Source organism: Cydia amplana, chromosome Z (genome assembly GCF_948474715.1).
Source record: "Cydia amplana chromosome Z, ilCydAmpl1.1, whole genome shotgun sequence".
Classification (NCBI taxonomy): Eukaryota; Metazoa; Arthropoda; class Insecta; order Lepidoptera; family Tortricidae; genus Cydia; species Cydia amplana.
Window position 1 is genome coordinate 4,041,771 of NC_086096.1, and position 18,289 is coordinate 4,060,059.

General features: G+C 40.7%; 1 protein-coding gene across 1 annotated transcript in view; it reads right to left on the minus strand.

The window, feature by feature from the left end:
• Positions 1–18,289, minus strand: part of LOC134660933 (dynein axonemal heavy chain 5) — a 65,674-nt gene that overhangs the window by 30,641 nt on the left and 16,744 nt on the right. The window contains exons 13-18 of the mRNA XM_063516817.1: positions 15,499–15,702; positions 14,413–14,686; positions 13,948–14,002; positions 12,130–12,269; positions 10,585–10,733; positions 8,765–8,903 (exon numbers count right to left, since the gene is read on the minus strand). Of these exons, the coding sequence (XP_063372887.1) occupies positions 8,765–8,903; positions 10,585–10,733; positions 12,130–12,269; positions 13,948–14,002; positions 14,413–14,686; positions 15,499–15,702 (961 nt within the window). The remainder of the gene's footprint in view (positions 1–8,764; positions 8,904–10,584; positions 10,734–12,129; positions 12,270–13,947; positions 14,003–14,412; positions 14,687–15,498; positions 15,703–18,289) is intronic.

Consider the following 18,289-nt stretch of genomic DNA (forward strand, 5'->3'; position numbering starts at 1 on the left):
GCCTAGCTATCACTAAATCACGGTTCATGAGATACAGCCCGGTGACAGACAGACAGACGGACGGCGGAGTCTTAGTAATAGGGTCCCGTTTTTACCCTTTGGGTACGGAGCCCTAAAAACTTGTTTAAAGCCTCTCTTGTATAGGTACAGATTATCAAAACTCATTAAAAATCCCCTACATTGACAGTGATTTGATAATATTCGCACTTGTTCAATCTACAGAATCCAGAATAGAATCATGAGCGTGGCATAGTCTCTCACGGGAAAGACAATCAAAATAATAATGACAATGAGTGAACAGACGGCGAAAATTACGGTCATCAATTTTGTATCATTTTTAAATAATTAAAATAATAATAAATTTCTTGTACAGATCGTTTTTAACCCAAATTCTACCAGGTGTTTTAGAATGACCTATTGAATAACTTTTACTATTTGACCAACTCATAAAATCACCAAAAATGGCTGGTTTCATACATTTAGATTGATGATGTGATTGAGGTGTCGACAACAAATGAAAACAAATGGCTTACCCTAAAGGCTTGGCCAAACACAGAGCGCGACGCAGCGCCGCGTGATGACTGTTCAAACAGGACGCGCGCGGACCGCGCTCTCAACACGCCCTCATCGCGCGCGCGAACGCGGCGCGGCCGCGCGGGAACGCGGCGCGGCCGCGCGCCACCGCTCGCTGCCTAACGTGCGATCCGACTGATGTGACCGAATTCTGCGGGAATGTGGGTTCAATATAAATGAGGAATGGAGAAAGGACTGGATGTCAGATCCGCCTAGACAGTCCCTATCGAACTTCGACCCTACAAAAAAGCCAGGATGTTTTTCGTCTCCCAGAAAGGAATGGTGCCAGATCAACCGACTTCGAACTGAGCATGGACGCTGTGCCGATTATATGTTCAAGTGCGGATGGCGAGACTCGCCAGAGTGTGACTGCGGAGCTCCAAAGCAGACTATCCACCACATAACAGTCGACTGCCCTAAGAGAAAGTTTATTGGCAACCATGAAGACTTGCTCGCTCCTGGTGAAGACGCAGCCCTATGGGCCAAGACATTGGATATAGTTCTTTAATTATTTATTACTTTCTAATACTTTAAGCGACTCGAATCTTGCCATACGATTAAATAAATAAACTGATGTGACCCAGCGCGACGCGGCGGCCCGCCGCGTCCACGCGGCGCAGCGCTGCGCGGACGCAAGGGGCCGCGCGGCGCTGGGCGCGACAGAAGCGGGGCGTGATACCGGCGGGACGCAGTCTGTTTGACGTCGGTAACCTGTTAGCATGTGCCGCGGTCGCGCGGCGCGGACGCGGCGCTGCGTCGCGCTCTGTGTTTGGCCAAGCCTTAGTGTAAGGCCGCACGCCCCGCCCCGCTGCACGCCCAACTCGAGCGTCCACTCAGGCCTTACACTTAGATTTCTAAGGGACTTCAGGGTTGGTCCCATAATGAAATTTGTTCAGTATGATAGGGAACGTAAACAAACCACCAGTCATAATCTATGGTATCCTGGTATCCAGACTTGGTTTGCGACGTAAAATCCACGTGGGCGCCACGTGACACTATTGACATGCGCAGTAGAATAGCAATTGCGAATGGAGCAATAATAATTTAGAACATAGAAGGTAGCATCCTATAGAAGTGGTCTACGCGTGCCTCCGTGAGGGACAAAACATACGCAATGCGACGCTATGATTGGTCGAATTTATTTGTATGGACCCAATCATCATACTAATTTATGGTGGGGAATAAAAAATAAGTGAGACTGTGACATAAAACTAAAAATATCTATCGGGCTAGAATTCCGCTATTACTTTCAGTTAGCTTGGCCGTAGACCCTATGCCCCCTTTTTAATTGTTTCGCTGCAGGGATGTTGCGAATATCCGCATCCGCATCCGCAACCGCGGAACTTCCGCATTATTTTCAACATTCGCACCTGCATCCGCATCCGCATAAAATCGATGCGTAGTTTAACGCGGATGCGGATGTGGAACAGGTTGGTACAGGAACGTCTTAGCATCGGCGTAAGTGCTAGAACTAGGTAATTTAGTCATTAGCCAAAAACCCTATTAGAATTTAGAAATGAGCAGTCAAGCGTGAGTGGAACTTAATGTACGGAACCCTTGGAACGCGAGTCCGACTCGCACTTGGCCGGTTTTTTTTTAAATAAAAATTACTTAAATGTAATATTTGACGTTTTTTATGTACCTATATCTTGACATCCGCGTCCGCGGATGTGAGCCTTTAAAAATCCGCATCCGCATCCGCGGATGTCAAAAAATCGTCATCCGCAACATCCCTGTTTCACTGCAACGAAGTAAGAGTGCTACGTTTGAGTTACGAACGGATGCTACGAAACGAAGCGGGTTGGTCTCGGACTGTCTAGAACACAAAATGACTAGTGTAATATTTTGCCTATATCCCTTTTAGTCTACATCGCAAACGGTCTAGAACACAAAATGACTACAATTATTTAGACCTTTATTTACCTACATTTCGTCGGTTTATCTTTACCTTAGCGATGTCGACGGAGCCCCGCTGCCGCGGGGCTCCTATTTCTGTGCGGTTTGGCCTTCGGCCATTTGAAGATACCTAACGAACCTAACCTACCTATACATATGTGGTCATTTTGAGTTCTAGACCGTTTGCGATGTAGACTAAAAGAGATATAGGCAAAATATTACACTAGTCATTTTGTGTTCTAGACAGTCCGAGATCAAAGCCTTTGTTGGGTGGGTTTTCCCAAAAATAGAAAGTTAACAAAATCTCTATGATATTTAAAACCAAATTATAAAAAAATACTCTCCCATAATAAAATGTCAAGGTCAGTGGTCAGACAGCCAAAATTCAGGAAACAGCCAATGTTTTCTCGCGATTTCGGGGTTGGTCCCATAGTAAAAGTTGCTCTGACCCATTAAATTATTCAACCAGTAAATTATTGCAGTTGACTAAATAAATAGCCTGTATACTAAATAAAATACTAACCGGCACTTGATCGTGACGTCACACTCCAGTTGAAACCGTCTTGAAGTATGGTAAAATAAGAAAATTGCTATTTAAAATACTCTTATTTCGTTTATGTAAGTTGAATAAAAAAAATAAAAAAACATTTTTTTTATAAACTGTAAAGAATCGAATATTATAATGTTTTTAAACATTTTTGTAGTTAAAGAAATACCTACTCACTCGGTATACATTTTTGAGGACTTGTATTTATTTATAGTTACATTATTAGTGTTCCGTACGAAACTTTGTTCACGGAACACTGGGATCACTTCGATCTTGCAGTTATTAGGGTTCCGTAGCCGAATGGCAAAAAACGGAACCCTTATAGATTCGTCATGTCTGTCTGTCTGTCCGTCTGTCCGTCTGTCCGTCTGTCTGTCCGTCCGTATGTCACAGCCACTTTTCTCCGAAACTATAAGAACTATACTGTTGAAACTTGGTAAGTAGATGTATTCTGAGAACCGCATTAAGATTTTCACACAAAAATAGAAAAAAAACAATAAATTTTTGGGGTTCCCCATACTTCGAACTGAAACTCAAAAATTTTTTTTTCATCAAACCCATACGTGTGGGGTATCTATGGATAGGTCTTGAAAAATGATATTGAGGTTCCTAATATCATTTTTTTCTAAACTGAATAGTTTGCGCGAGAGACACTTCCAAAGTGGTAAAATGTGTGTCCCCCCCCCTGTAACTTCTAAAATAAGAGAATGATAAAACTAAAAAAAATATATGATGTACATTACCATGTAAACTTCCACCGAAAATTGGTTTGAACGAGATCTAGTAAGTAGTTTTTTTTTATACGTCATAAATCGCCTAAATACGGAACCCTTCATGGGCGAGTCCGACTCGCACTTGGCCGCTTTTTTTTTTGTAGGTAAGGCAATACGGATTTGGCCGTCCGCCAGTATCCGCAAGAACTGTTTTATCCGCACACGTACCAGGCTGTCATGAACACGAAGAGCTACTGCTAAAGTAAATCTATAGGTAGTCACGTGGCCGTACTATCATGTGTCTCTGTTCTTAGTACAGCACTGGAAAGGGATGCAGTGTTTTGTCCTTGTGACTTCGAAAAACAACCCTGGTAACTTTGAGATTGCAATAACGATCAAAATATTGTATTTTCGGAAAATGTACTATTTCTGTGTAACTTTTAGCAATGAATTATAAAAAAAAAATCCGACAACATAGGTAGGTACCTATTTAAAATATCTTAGGCCGGATTTAAACTTGTAAGTTTTACTTACGTAAGTAGGGACACAGCTATACCACAGAATGAGAGATGAATATCGTTATCTCATTCTAACAAATAGCTTTGTCCCTACTTACGTAAGTAAAACTTACAGGTGTAAAGGCGGCCTTACAGAAACAAAATCATATTTTATAAATACTTACTATTAAATAGTAGTTTATGCAACAGTGATATAATAAGGGTTCTTAAAATTCAAGGGTCGAAGTTACAAAACGAGACGTAGTCGAGTTTTGTAAAAAAAGACCCGAGAATTTTAAGAACCAATTATGAGCTGTTGCATACATTACTTTATTATTAAAAAAAAGAGTTATTATTAAAAAAAAAGAGTTATTATTAAAAAAAAGAGTTATTATTAAAAAAAAAGAGTTATTATTAAAAAAAAGAGTTATTATTTAAAAAAAAATTAGTTATTATTTAAAAAAAAAAGAGTTATTATTGTAAATGAAAACATACCTCTTTCAATCAAGATGATCGGAACTTGTATCTTTAAAAAAAATAAAGCAGTTGTATTATACTCATAAGATGACTGCTAGCAGTCATCTTATGAGCCTATAGACAAAGCATTCAAATGACATTGCTTTAGATATCACTGTCAGTCATTTAATTGACACATTTAAGTGCTGGAGTAGAAAAAATATTTAAAAAAATTGGTAAGTCTATTTTTTTATCGATCATTACGATAGCCGATATGGTAAGATCACTAACCGTCACTAAACTGCTTGCTACGCACTAGGCAGTCAGAATAGTGAGGAGATATGAAATTTCGACTTCGAATCTTCATAATAACAATGCACAATGCCAAAGAAAATCCATCATAAGTGGAACCTCGATATATGTAGTAAATTTGCGTAGCCGGAGATCACACTTAAAATGGCCAGTGGATAACTGATCGGACCTCTGTCATTTCATCCCCTTCTTTCAACAAGAGGAAATGCTGAGTGGGAAGAGCGCAGCAGTATTTTACTCAATTTACTTTGTTGTCCAAAGTATGTCTCTTTCCCTTTAATTCGGGTATAAATAAAAAGGATGCATAGCTTTGTTTGAATTCACCACGAATTCACTTTTATTGGGTAAGTATGTTCGTTTTTGAAATTTGAGGAATAAATATGCGTGAATAAGACGAAAAACAGTCCGAACTAAAATTAAAATCATTACGTAGAGATACATGAGACAAAAAACAAATTAATGGTTTATTTATTCAGGTCAGATAAGTAGGGTTGCCATACGTCCCGTATATACGGGACTGTCACCGTATTTAAGTATCATGTCCCGTATTGTTACTTGTCCCGTTTTTGTCCGGTTTATCAATATTTCAATATAAGTACACGTACTTAAAAAGGCTCGAAGCCGACGGCAGGCAAGAGACGCGCGATATTTTCTCTTATGACAGCCCAATGGACAGACGAAAGAAATCAATAAAGTAAAATCTACGTCCAATTTAATATGACTGGGCGAAGAAACAGGAACCTCATCCTGGTGATTCTTCTCAACAGTAATTGAACTAGTTTTTCGATTAATTTATAATGATTGGAGTGAATTGTTTTTGTTGTCGTTGTTTTCCATAGATTTAATAAACCGTTACTTTATTTTCAGTTTTTATTTATTTGCCACTAATAAGTCCCGTATCAGTTCTCAACAATAATGGCAACCCTACAGATAAGGAAAAAAAAGTATGATCAAAAACTCCATTTAAAAAAAGTTTGTGTTGCCGACTGTAGATACTTTGGTTTATACTTTATAACTTTTTAGCGCATACCTACAGAAATAGAGGAAGTCTAAAGGATTCATAATTTTTAAAAGTTGCTGAACAAATCTGGTCAGTTTGAGGAATACCTACAGCCTTTAGTTTAATTTATTGCTCCTGTCAGGCGTGGCTCACTCCGCGATTTCGTCGCTTTGTAACAGGTAGCTACAAGTACATCCGTTCCACACCAATTTTGGTGGCTAGCCATAAGCCGCGCGTAGCGCTGTCGCCACCTAGCGGCCATATCTGTCCTGATCGTAACAGACGTTGTTAGAGAGTGAGTCTTCTGTACCTAGTACTATTATTTATTCTGTGCTCCTGTGTGGAAGCACCTGTAGACGGGAAATAATCGAAGAACTTTGTACACACTTTGTAACTGTTTATATTTTATGTGAGCCTGGTGTTACGATCTTGCGCTGTGACCCGCGCCAGGGACGAACGAATTATTTATAATGGGGTCACACAATATAAAAAAGCTTATGTATATACAATTACGTACCTATATCCCTAATCCCTACTAATCCCTATCTCTAATCCCTACTAAATTACTAATATTTAGAATGCGGAAATAACTCTTGTCTGTCTGTCTATCTCTTCACGCTTTAAAGTGATAAACCGATTTAAATTAAAATAGGCATAGATACAAAAAAAAAACAGCCTGTATAGTTTGAGTTTCGAGAAACATATTTTTTTTATACATTTTATGAAAAAGTGAAATTTACTATGGAAGCGGGATGTGACACTTGTACGCACTCGGAAGTAATAAAATAAAGTACAATATCTGGGTGACCGAGCTTTGCACGGAAAACATATAAAAACTGAAAAACGCGCGTTTTCCCAGGGAAAAGACCTAGCTAGATTCATTTTTTTCCCCCAAAAACCCCTATATAGCAAATTTCATCGAAATCGTTAGAGCCGTTTCCGAGATCCCCGAAATATATAGGTATATAAATAAACAAATAAATAAATATACAAGAATTTAGAATGTAGTTAAAACTACTAATAGGTAATAAATAACTAAATTCGTTTTTTAAACATTCAAAGCTTCCGCTAGCGGGCGCGGTTGCATGGATCGCGGACGCGTGCGACGGAGTTTACCTACTGTTATAATATTCTTCATATACAATATTTTTTTCATACTTACTCGTACATACATTACCTACATAGAGTGCAGCGCGCTCATTCCTTCTTCCGTGACCTGCTGCCGTATTCGAACTTCAAGATATTCAAAAGAGACGACACGTACTAGATCCATTCTAGCATAGAGAAATAAGTAAGACAAGAGTGCTCACTCCATACATCAGTTCAGACTATTAATTTCAGTGTCTACATCTAGCATCGAGTAGCGGAACTATCAGTACTGCTACTTGACAATAGATGTCGCACCGACCGGAAAGTCTTATCTCAACAGCATAAGACTTTCCGGTCGGTGCTACATCTATTGTCAAGTAGCAGTACTGATAGTTCCGCTACTCGATACTAGATGCTAAGTCTTTTTGGTACTAAAACTGATGTATGGAGTGAGCACTCTATGTATTTTTTTCTCTATGATTCTTGATACGTTATAGTTTAGATTTCAACTAGTTCTCTTTTCCAGCGTACTTCGGGCAACCAATGTCACGATAGATCGTGTTAGATATCTATTAGATGTGAATTCGATCTCTAAGTAATATCTTGTGGAAATCATTCAAGAGTATCTCCAGAATCGCGGAAATGTCCAATTTGACAGGTTAGATCTTAAACATATCGTTATCGTATCTTGGCGATGTCTAAAAGATATCTAATAGATGTCTATTACAAAATCCGAATCGGGCCCCTACATCATGACGTGAAAATCATAATCGAGTTGGCAATTACTAACAGCAATAACAACTTTACTACCAGCTTAAAATTATAACTTCACTTCATATTTACAATGGTTCTTTTTAATTTATGCAAGCCTGGTAGCCAGGGTTGCATTTTTTTAGGAGAAATCTGCCTGAACCACGTGATTTGCCTTGACGCCAGCGCCATCTTTTGGCAGTTTCCTGCATTACACAGAAGTTCTGCCAGGTAAAATAAGTTCCTATTCTATCCTACTGGTTTCTACGTCTTGTGTCGAGTTATATTGTTGCCTACCTCCAGAGGGCCTACCGCGAACCACGTTCGACGTTATGCCTCCCTGTCACACTTACGTACGAATTTACAAGTGCGACAGAGAGGCAACACGTCGAACGGGGTTCGCGGTAGGCCTTCAGATGTCTATGATGCAACGTTATTATGTCACGTGTGTCGTTATTATTTTACTTATATAAATGACCATGTAAAGAGAATTTGAAATAGAGGCGGATTGTCAAAGTAAATTATGTAGCCACAGTAAATTTACTGCCATCTTTCGACAGAAGCTTAGAACTATTAGAACGCTATTTGACTTTGGTCTTTATTTTTTCACTGATGTGTCAATTTGTTAAAAGTAAAAAATAAACACCATCTACTCGACCGTAGGCCAAAGGTATGGTGCAAGCTTTTCGAGCGATTCCGCCTCTATTTCATATTCTCTTTGCTAATGATAAGGCGCCTAGCGACATCTACCTACCCTAAGAGCATAACAAAAGTAGTCTCATTGAATAATTTTACGGTTTAGACTCACTTGTTTTACATGTCGCGCGAGTGACTTAAAACAAGTGAGTCTAAACCGTAAAATTATTCAATGTTAGCATGTCTCACAACAGCTTAAATTCTATTAAAAGTAGTCTCGTGAATATAATCCTACCTTCATCAGACAAAGCTTCAGCCTCGGAGAACTGCTTGATGATGAGGTCCAGCGTGCGTCTGGTGACCTTGATGAGGACATCCACCACTTTGCGGCTGTAGTATCGGCGCATTTCGTTCAATGCGTTCTTCACCATTTCCTGGAATCGGTACACTGACTGTTGTGTAATAGTACATTGTATAACGAGGGGGGTAAAGGAAATATTGGAAGCGAGGTCCTTAGATTCTCGACAGCCGCAGGCTGGCGTAAATTAAAGTCGAGTTAACAATATTCTTACCCCCAGAGTTACGCACAATGTTTTTCATTACACTTGCGAAGAAAAACCAAATTTTAAGCTAGAGGACTTGTCGGATCCTTTATATGCTCTTGGAGAGACCTTCGAGACCTTCAGCCCTGGCATGTACAGCAGTATTTGGGGGCTCTCGAAGCACTCCCACACTGCAGACCAGTCCTGTTCTCAGGATTTGGACTCGTTGAGGTTGGACGCCTGACCGCTTACGAGTTGGACAGCAAGCGGTGGAAGCTTTCTCCAATCAGCCCAGTTCGCTTGAGAGCACGTTGCATCCTTACTTGCATGCTCTTGAAGAGACCTCCAGCAGCCGAGCCGGCATGGACAAAAGGCGGTGGAAGCTCTCGAAGCACTCCCACACTGCAGACCAGTCCTGTTGTCAGGATGTGGACTCGTTGATGGTAGACGCCTGACCGCTTACGAGTTGGACAGCAAGGGGTGGGAGCTTTCTCCAATCAGCCCAGTTCGCTTGAGAGCTCGTTGCATCGTTACTTGCATGCTCTTGGAGAGACCTCCAGCAGCAGAGCCGGCATGGACCACAGGCGGTGGAAGCTCTCGAAGCACTCCCACACCGCAGACCAGTCCTGTTGTCAGGATGTGGACTCGTTGATGGTAGACGCCTGACCGCTTACGACTTGGACAGTAGGAGGTGGGAGTTTTCTCCAATCAGCCCTGCTCGCTTGAGAACTCGTTGGATCCTTACTTGCATGCTTTTGGAGAGGCCTCCAGCCGGCATGGACAGCAGGCGATGGGGGCTCTCGAAGCACTCCCACACTGCAGACCAGTCCTGTTGTCAGGATGTGGACTCGTTGATGGTAGACGCCTGACCGCTTACGAGTTGGACAGCAAGCGGTGGGAGCTTTCTCCAATCAGCCCAGTTCGCTTGAGAGCACGTTGCATCCTTACTTGCATGCTCTTGAAGAGACCTCCAGCAGCCGAGCCGGCATGGACCACAGGCGGTGGAAGCTCTCGAAGCACTCCCACACCGCAGACCAGTCCTGTTGTCAGGATGTGGACTCGTTGATGGTAGACGCCTGACCGCTTACGACTTGGACAGTAGGAGGTGGGAGTTTTCTCCAATCAGCCCTGCTCGCTTGAGAACTCGTTGGATCCTTACTTGCATGCTTTTGGAGAGGCCTCCAGCCGGCATGGACAGCAGGCGATGGGGGCTCTCGAAGCACTCCCACACTGCAGACCAGTCCTGTTGTCAGGATGTGGACTCGTTGATGGTAGACGCCTGACCGCTTACGAGTTGGACAGCAAGCGGTGGGAGCTTTCTCCAATCAGCCCAGTTCGCTTGAGAGCACGTTGCATCCTTACTTGCATGCTCTTGAAGAGACCTCCAGCAGCCGAGCCGGCATGGACCACAGGCGGTGGAAGCTCTCGAAGCACTCCCACACCGCAGACCAGTCCTGTTGTCAGGATGTGGACTCGTTGATGGTAGACGCCTGACCGCTTACGACTTGGACAGTAGGAGGTGGGAGTTTTCTCCAATCAGCCCTGCTCGCTTGAGAACTCGTTGGATCCTTACTTGCATGCTTTTGGAGAGGCCTCCAGCCGGCATGGACAGCAGGCGGTGGGGGCTCTCGAAGCACTCCCACACTGCAGACCAGTCCTGTTGTCCGCTGGATGTGGACTCGTTAAGGGTTGAGGCCTGACCACTTCCGGCTTGAGCTTCATCTGATAATGAAATTGACGATTTATTGAGGGACGTTTATCTTGGTAGATTTCTGAACGGATTTTTGTGAAACCTTTCGGATTGTCTTGTTAAAAGCTTGAATTAAACAGTTCACCTATTATATACCTAATTGGATAAAAAATAAAATTAAGCCTTTCGCGCTGTGAAGCACTTAAGGGTACATTTCGACCAGAGATGTGCGAGGATGCGTTGCGAAGGATATGTTTTAAACCGGTTTTTAAGAACCAATAGGTAATCACTGTACGCTGAGCGAGGAAAACAAACGAAGTGATTCTATTGATTCTTAACAAGCATTAGATTGGATATTGAAGTTCGTAGATCGCTCATAATGTGCTCGTAGCTACCTCAACTTCACTGGCAGCGACCCGCTAGGCAAGTTCTCTGTTCGTAGGCGCTTTTCGATACAAAGCGGAAAACTCGTGTCATCGGCTACACTCGTAGCTCGTAGCTCGAGCTGGTAGTGAGTGTAAATCGTAGACGTAGACGCCTCTACGCCACGTGTAGCGATCTCGTAGCACAAAGCGGCAAGCTCATGATTAGCGGTTAAAATTTAATTTTCATCGAATAATATGTTCCAATAAATCGTTTTTTCTTTCCACCACACCAGCGGTCGTAGCATGGTTCCATGTGCCCGTCACTTAAATACTTGTTAGAACGCGACAAGCATGGTGACAAGCGATAAAAATGCGACTGTGCTACCGCCGCAGCTCGAATATGCTATTTAATTAACGAATAATTTTTCAAACTGATGTCGGATTATTCCTCTTAATCCTGGATTCTCAATACACATGATGTTATTACCATCAGCTATGAGGAACTTTAAGTCCGGGTTGATATCGACGGACTTGAACTTGTCTCCTTCTCACGAGTTCTTTCTATCCTAATAGGAGAAAAAAATGGCCCAAGGTTTTTTCCCATTCCGTCACCATTTTTCATAGACTTTGTATGGCGGTCACGGAATTGAAAGATCGATAAATGTATGGAAATTTAGGGACACTTTTTTTCTCCTATTCTGCCCTCCTAAGGTAAAAGGCCGTATTTTCAAAGAAAACTATATCAAAATACCGCTTTTTAGCTTAGGGCAGTATTAGGATCAAAAGAGCTCATGATTCTGAGTTTCTACTCTATAAAATAAAAAATCCCAATTTTGAAAAAAAGTGTAGGGGACAACTTTGAATAAAATGGCCCACTAGAGGTGAATATCGGGTACCTAACTATTTTTGTCAATCCTTATTTTTAACGTACAGCAATATTGATAAAGGGTATTGTTTCTTACCATCAGCGATGAGGAACTCGAAGTCCGGGTTGATCTCGACGGACTTGAACTGCTGGGCCGCCTTCTTGATCAGGTCCAGGACTTCGGGTATTGTTTCTTACCATCAGCGATGAGGAACTCGAAGTCCGGGTTGATCTCGACGGACTTGAACTGCTGGGCCGCCTTCTTGATCAGGTCCAGGACTTCCTCGACCGCCTCCTCCACCATGAGGCTCTTACGGTTCAATTCCACGCATGCGTTGCTGAAGGAAAGGAATAAAATAAAAAAAGATATGGTTGGTCAAACCAATTTGTCAGTAAATAAAAACAAAAAAAACTATACTCATCCTTTTCTTTTGGGTGTAAGACAAAGATAGTATGATTCTCTCTGTCTATGTTTGAAGTGCGACAGTCCTTTGGCAAACTAAACTTGACTCTACCATGAGTCAGCAGTTTTGCTCATTAATGCTGTTTAAAGTGTAATATTGATATAGCTTCTTCACTGACTTAATATAAAAGAAATAGACACACAAAGCAGAACAAAAACGTCAAGAAATGTGGATCCCAATGACGTTTCGCACCATTTGCATTGATGATAAAAACGCTTACGTAAATTTTGAGTCAAGATAAATGTTTCGTACAGAAAAGAGCTTAATGTCGTAAGCATTAAGTGTCAAATTTGCAAACATAAGTACCAACACTGTTAAAAAATTTAGTCCGATGGCACTAAACGTAACGTATTTACGTCAAACAACGTCAAACGAGAATAATGAACGAATGGAGTCACTTTGGTACACTTTAATATGTATTACTGTACAGGAAAATATTAAAATTGAAGTAATAAATAAAACAAATTTAATTTAATCGGGAGCTCAAATAAAATTAATTCGTGGTTCAAATTCAAACAAATTAAATTTTTAATTCGTAAGTATACGTCTTGAAATACTAATGTCCTTGAAATAAATTCTACTTATTAAATAACTGTGTATTTAAGATCTACATTTACTCATAGCACGGGTGCACGGGGACATTTAGATACTGATTGGATTTTTTTTATAAAGTCTACCTATACTTTATAAAAAAAAATCCTGTGGTTGTCACTGTGTTCCGACAGGTTTAGCATTTACAGTTAGTCGATATAAGCCCTTATTGGTGGTGTATATGTCGGAAACAGGGAAATGGACCAAACACACAAGTGCCGTTTTGCCTTGTTTAAAACTGCATCACCCCTATCTCTTGCTATAATTAAAAAGCAGTCCACTTTGCACGTCGCATAGGTTTTCTTGGAAATCTTCAATTTAAACATAATATTATTTCTTATGAATTCCATATAAAAATATAAAAAAATATTGACCTCACATCGACTCAATAGAATTTTGTTCCTTGACATCCCTTCTTTGGTACTAACAAATTAATTTATTTAAAACCATAAAATTACCACCAGATTACATAAATTATGTAATGCTATCCAAAGAACTAACCGAAAGAAATACATTCCATCCTTTTTCCTTGTTTTATCATTGTTATTTTTACATATTTTAACGGCACATTTCGTAATTGTTGACAACTTCACATTTGAGCGTTTCAAACAAGACTAAACGAAAAAGTGATGCATGATCTGTTTTGACATCACTTTTGTGGGGCCATTTTTGGCGGCTGAATGGGTATCCAGTTCTTTATACTATATCAATGAGCTTCTTAATCTTAACATGCAGTGACCTAATGTGGGCGAGTGTAGCTAAATGATGAATTAGTCTCAGCGTTCAACAATTTTAAGTCAAAGCCCGGCAATCCATCGTGGCTATTTGTAAAGTCCAGCTATCACTTTACTAGAAGCAACTACCAAAAAATTAAATGCTCTACGAGCACACTTTAGAGATTGGCAAAATCATCATAAATTTGTTATAATCCATTATTAAACTAAGAAAAATATTTACTTACCGACAGCCCGTCTCCACGTTTTCTATAAATTCGTCAACCGTCCACGGTGTTTCTTCTGCAAAAAGGCTTCTTGTTGTGATATTGATATTATTTAAGACACAGTCTTAGAAACGAGACATGTGACAAACAGTCAATTGGCATATTTATCTATTCAGTAGTAACAATTTACTGCTGACTGTACTTCTTTTCATTTGCATGTTTATCTTTTTCTCAAAAACTTTCTAATGAGCCTAAAACTCGATGTGTTTGTGTTTTTCCATCGAGGAGTTCCTTTGGTTACCTTCCGACTGCATCATCAGATCAGCTCCGTGTTAGCATATTATTGCATTGTCTTCAGAATTACGGAAGTCATCCAAATTTCTACTGAACACTAAACCCTCATACTAGGAAGTGGTTAGGTTACAAGATTTGAAGCGCACTACGCAGTGAAGCTAAATAAAAAGGTCTTGATCAGAAATAGCTTACCCGGTAAATTAATCAGAGTAACCTCCTGCATACCAGACAGCACATATATAATACGATTCGTGTATATGTCATGTACTCTAGTGACCAGTACATCAAAGCCTTTTATAGCAGCGTTGGCCCTTTCTATAAACTCTTCCCAGTCCTCGCTAGTCCAAGATACGGAACGCAGCCCGGGGAGCAGGAGAGAAGATAGGCGGACCACTTGAGGCAGAAAGAGAGGGCGCACTTCGAGTTTCACTCGACGTACGGTGCGAAGATAGTCTTCTAGCAGAAACTGGGGAAAATGAAACACGAGTGCTTACTTAATAAAGATGGTTTTTCATTAATGTGCCCATCAGTTCCGAGAAAAATCATTGGTACTATAGATGGTCAAGCAAATCTTATCAGTAGAAAAAGGCGCGTAATTCAAATTTTCTATGGGACGATATCCCATCACGCCTACATTTTTAAAATTTGTCGCCTTGTTCTACTGACAAGATCTGCTTGACCATCCATAAATAGCATACATTGACGTGCCATTTCCTTTCTTTATCGCAAGCGCATTATTATATTGTTGTTTCACTTGCAATCTACCACCAAACTCCAAATAATCATTGACCAAGGTTATCTTGTTAGCTTACAGAGTATGGCAGACGATGGGCAGTTCAAGGTCTATCTTCACCAGATAATCAGATTACCTGACAGTACTGTCCAAGTTAGTAGGTACCCCATTTGCGAGCGAACAAGCAAGAAAAAGAAGATCCGACTTACCTCCATAGAGTCCTTGACCAGGGTAAAGTAATTCTTCTTAGCGTTCAGCGTATGACACACTATGGGTAGTTTCACGTCCATCTTTACCAAGCAGTCAGACTCCCTGGTGAGTAACCTACCAGTGCTGTCCGGTTGGTATAGTAAACAGCTGTAGACTTCGGTTTGTTATCGACTTACCTCCACAGAATGACCATCCCTTATGACCTCTGGATGTCCGTCATAAGAACGCCCCAATAGATGTCTCGACAACTCAGAACATACGCCTGGCAACGAATGACGAAGAGAAACCACACTAAATGAACTAGGAAGATGCTAGGCAAAGGAAAGAAGACTTACCTCCAAAGAGTCATTGACCAGGGTAAAGTAATTCTTCTTAGCGTACAGCGAATGACAAACTATGGGTAGCTCCACGTCCATCTTCACCAAGCAGTCAGACTCCCTGATGAGTAACCTAACAGTGCTGTCCAGGTTGACGCTGACGCGGCCAGCTTCGTCGATCTTCAGCAAGGTGTTGTTGAGACAGTCGTCCACGTCCCAAAGCTGTGAATTTACATGATGTTATTACACAATGTAGACCAGAGCTGTGGAATTACATGATGTACCTAATTACACAACGTAGACCATATAGCCGATGTAGGAATGGAAAGTAAGGAGATAGGGTAAAACGGAACGTGAGAGAGATAAGGATAACAAGAGGTGCGAAAGTGACAGGGAGAAGGATTTGAGTGGTGAGCGAGCAAATAAGTTGTAGGCGTCTCAGGCTAATAATAGGGCGGGCGCTTTCTTTGCCCAGAGGCTAAGTCTGGCGGTGCAGGGGGTAACGCCGCTAACGTCTTTGCGACCATGTCGGAAGGGGGTGATTAGGGGGAAGTATTTTATATCGTCGGATAGAACTCAGCGAGTAGTTATCAATGGAGCTCAATCGGCCGGATCCTCAGTAGCTCTTGGAGTGCCGCAAGGTTCAATTCTTGGTCCGTTTCTGTTTTTGGTATACATTAATGATTTACCAAAACTAGTGCAAGATAGACATGATATAGTATTATTTGCAGATGACACTTCTCTTATATTTAAAGTAGACAGGAACGAAAACCGTTTCGATAACATTAACGATGCACTATCCACCATAGTAGACTGGTTTAGGTACGGCAAATAACTTACTTTTGAATGCCAAGAAAACCAAGTGCATCAAATTTACACTGCCGAACGTCAAGCAGGTAAACAACAGCAATATTAAAATAAAAGGTGATACGCTGGAATTCGAAGATCGAACGGTTTTCCTTGGAGTCACAGTCACTTTAGATTCAAAACTGCAATGGCATGCACATATAGCCACATGTTGGATAGGGAATAGGGATGATGACACATGTTGAATTATTATAACAAAATCTAGTAAAATAGATAGCAATTAAACAAGCAATTTATCACAATAATCTGGATATTAAAATAAAATATGGTAATGTTACAAAAATACAGGACCTGAAAATTACAAAATTTAAGTTTTTTTTATACTTCCAAAAACGATAAAAGTAAGGATACCGTTCCATTCCTTACATTTTATCCAAAAAAATATTGTATAGCAACTATACCTATACGTAAACGCAATATTTCACCGACAAAAACGCAATTATCTTGTTTTGTCCATGCGACAAGATGGGCTCTCAGAGACCTTGACGTCACGTTCATTTATCGTTTTGTTTAGGGCGTTTCGCGAGTGAAGTGCGACTGTCGGCCTTTGACTACAATTTCTGACTTTTGTGTTACTTTAATGCTATGGGTCCCATATAGACATTTGATCCTAATAACAAATCCGATCGATTGATACCATAAATGAAAATTAGTCATGTAGCCTATTGTTGATGTGTTTTTTTTTGCTGTATGTAAATTCCATGTTGACGTGTAAAAGTGCCCTTGTGGCCTATTTGCTGAATAAATGTTGATATTTGATATTTGATTTAGATTTTATTTTTGGGTTTTGTTCTGTTTTACCATAAGTATAAAACTTGAATTCATTATGAAGGTTAAGGAAACCGATCTGCTAAAAACCCATCTATCTGCGAGCCACTTGCACTATTCAATAACACCGGGTTAACCGGTTAAACCTGGAGTTACCCTGTTTACCAGTACAATTTGACCGGTTAACCCCGGGTTAGTGGGATGGTGCAAGTGGCGCTAAAACGGCAAACCATGCCTCCGGTTAAATAGTAAACCTATACAAACATTGCAACGTTGCCAGCACAGAAACGCATCAAACATAGATAAAGTAGGTATAGGTTTTTAGAACTATCATACCTAATAGTTACCAGGGCAATACGATATTGAGGAGTTGTGTCTAACTAACCTTATCTAGATCTAGGTCATAGAAAGGGAAACCTGTGTACCTGTAATCAATAAATAGTTTCGTCTCTCTTGCATGCACCGAGTGAGTTAGAAGCAAGTAAATAGTTAATTAGAAGTTTGGACGTCTACCTTTATACGGACATTTTATTTATCAAAACTGATAAACTACTACGCTAACGTCTACGTAATTTACTTTCTATACATCTCGCTCGCACTAATATATGCGAGTACGAGCTAGATGCATAGAAAATAAGATACGTTCTCGATAGCGTTAGGTATGTCAGTGCCAAACGGTGGTACTGGGGCCCGTTTCTCAAAAGCTTGTAACTTGTAATACAAGTGGAAGTCCCTTTTTAACAAAAGCTGTCAAAAAGTGACATCCGCTTGTAATACAAGTTACAAGCTTTTGAGAAACGGGCCCCTGGTAGCCAAACTGGTTAAAATTTTGTTAGTCAAACCCCTCGGCTATAAACCGCGCAAGCACAAATTACTCTTGCGTGCCTGTAAAGGTTATGTTTAACCAGGACAAGATAACATTGGAAGAGGTTTTTAGAAATACAGTGTACCATGATAACGATAAATCGAATAGTTTCCATAAATATTCTCGTGGTGCAGGGACATTGTAAAGGTTATGTCACTAAAACTGTTTAGGAATCTAAATTTGAACCTTGTGCTCATGTCAGATTTACTACGCACACACGCGCAGTCCGCTCTCGGATCTGTCTGTTCCATGTCCGAATCTTTGGTTTTGAGCACGGACAGCGGACAGACATCCGGCAGGTAAAGTGTC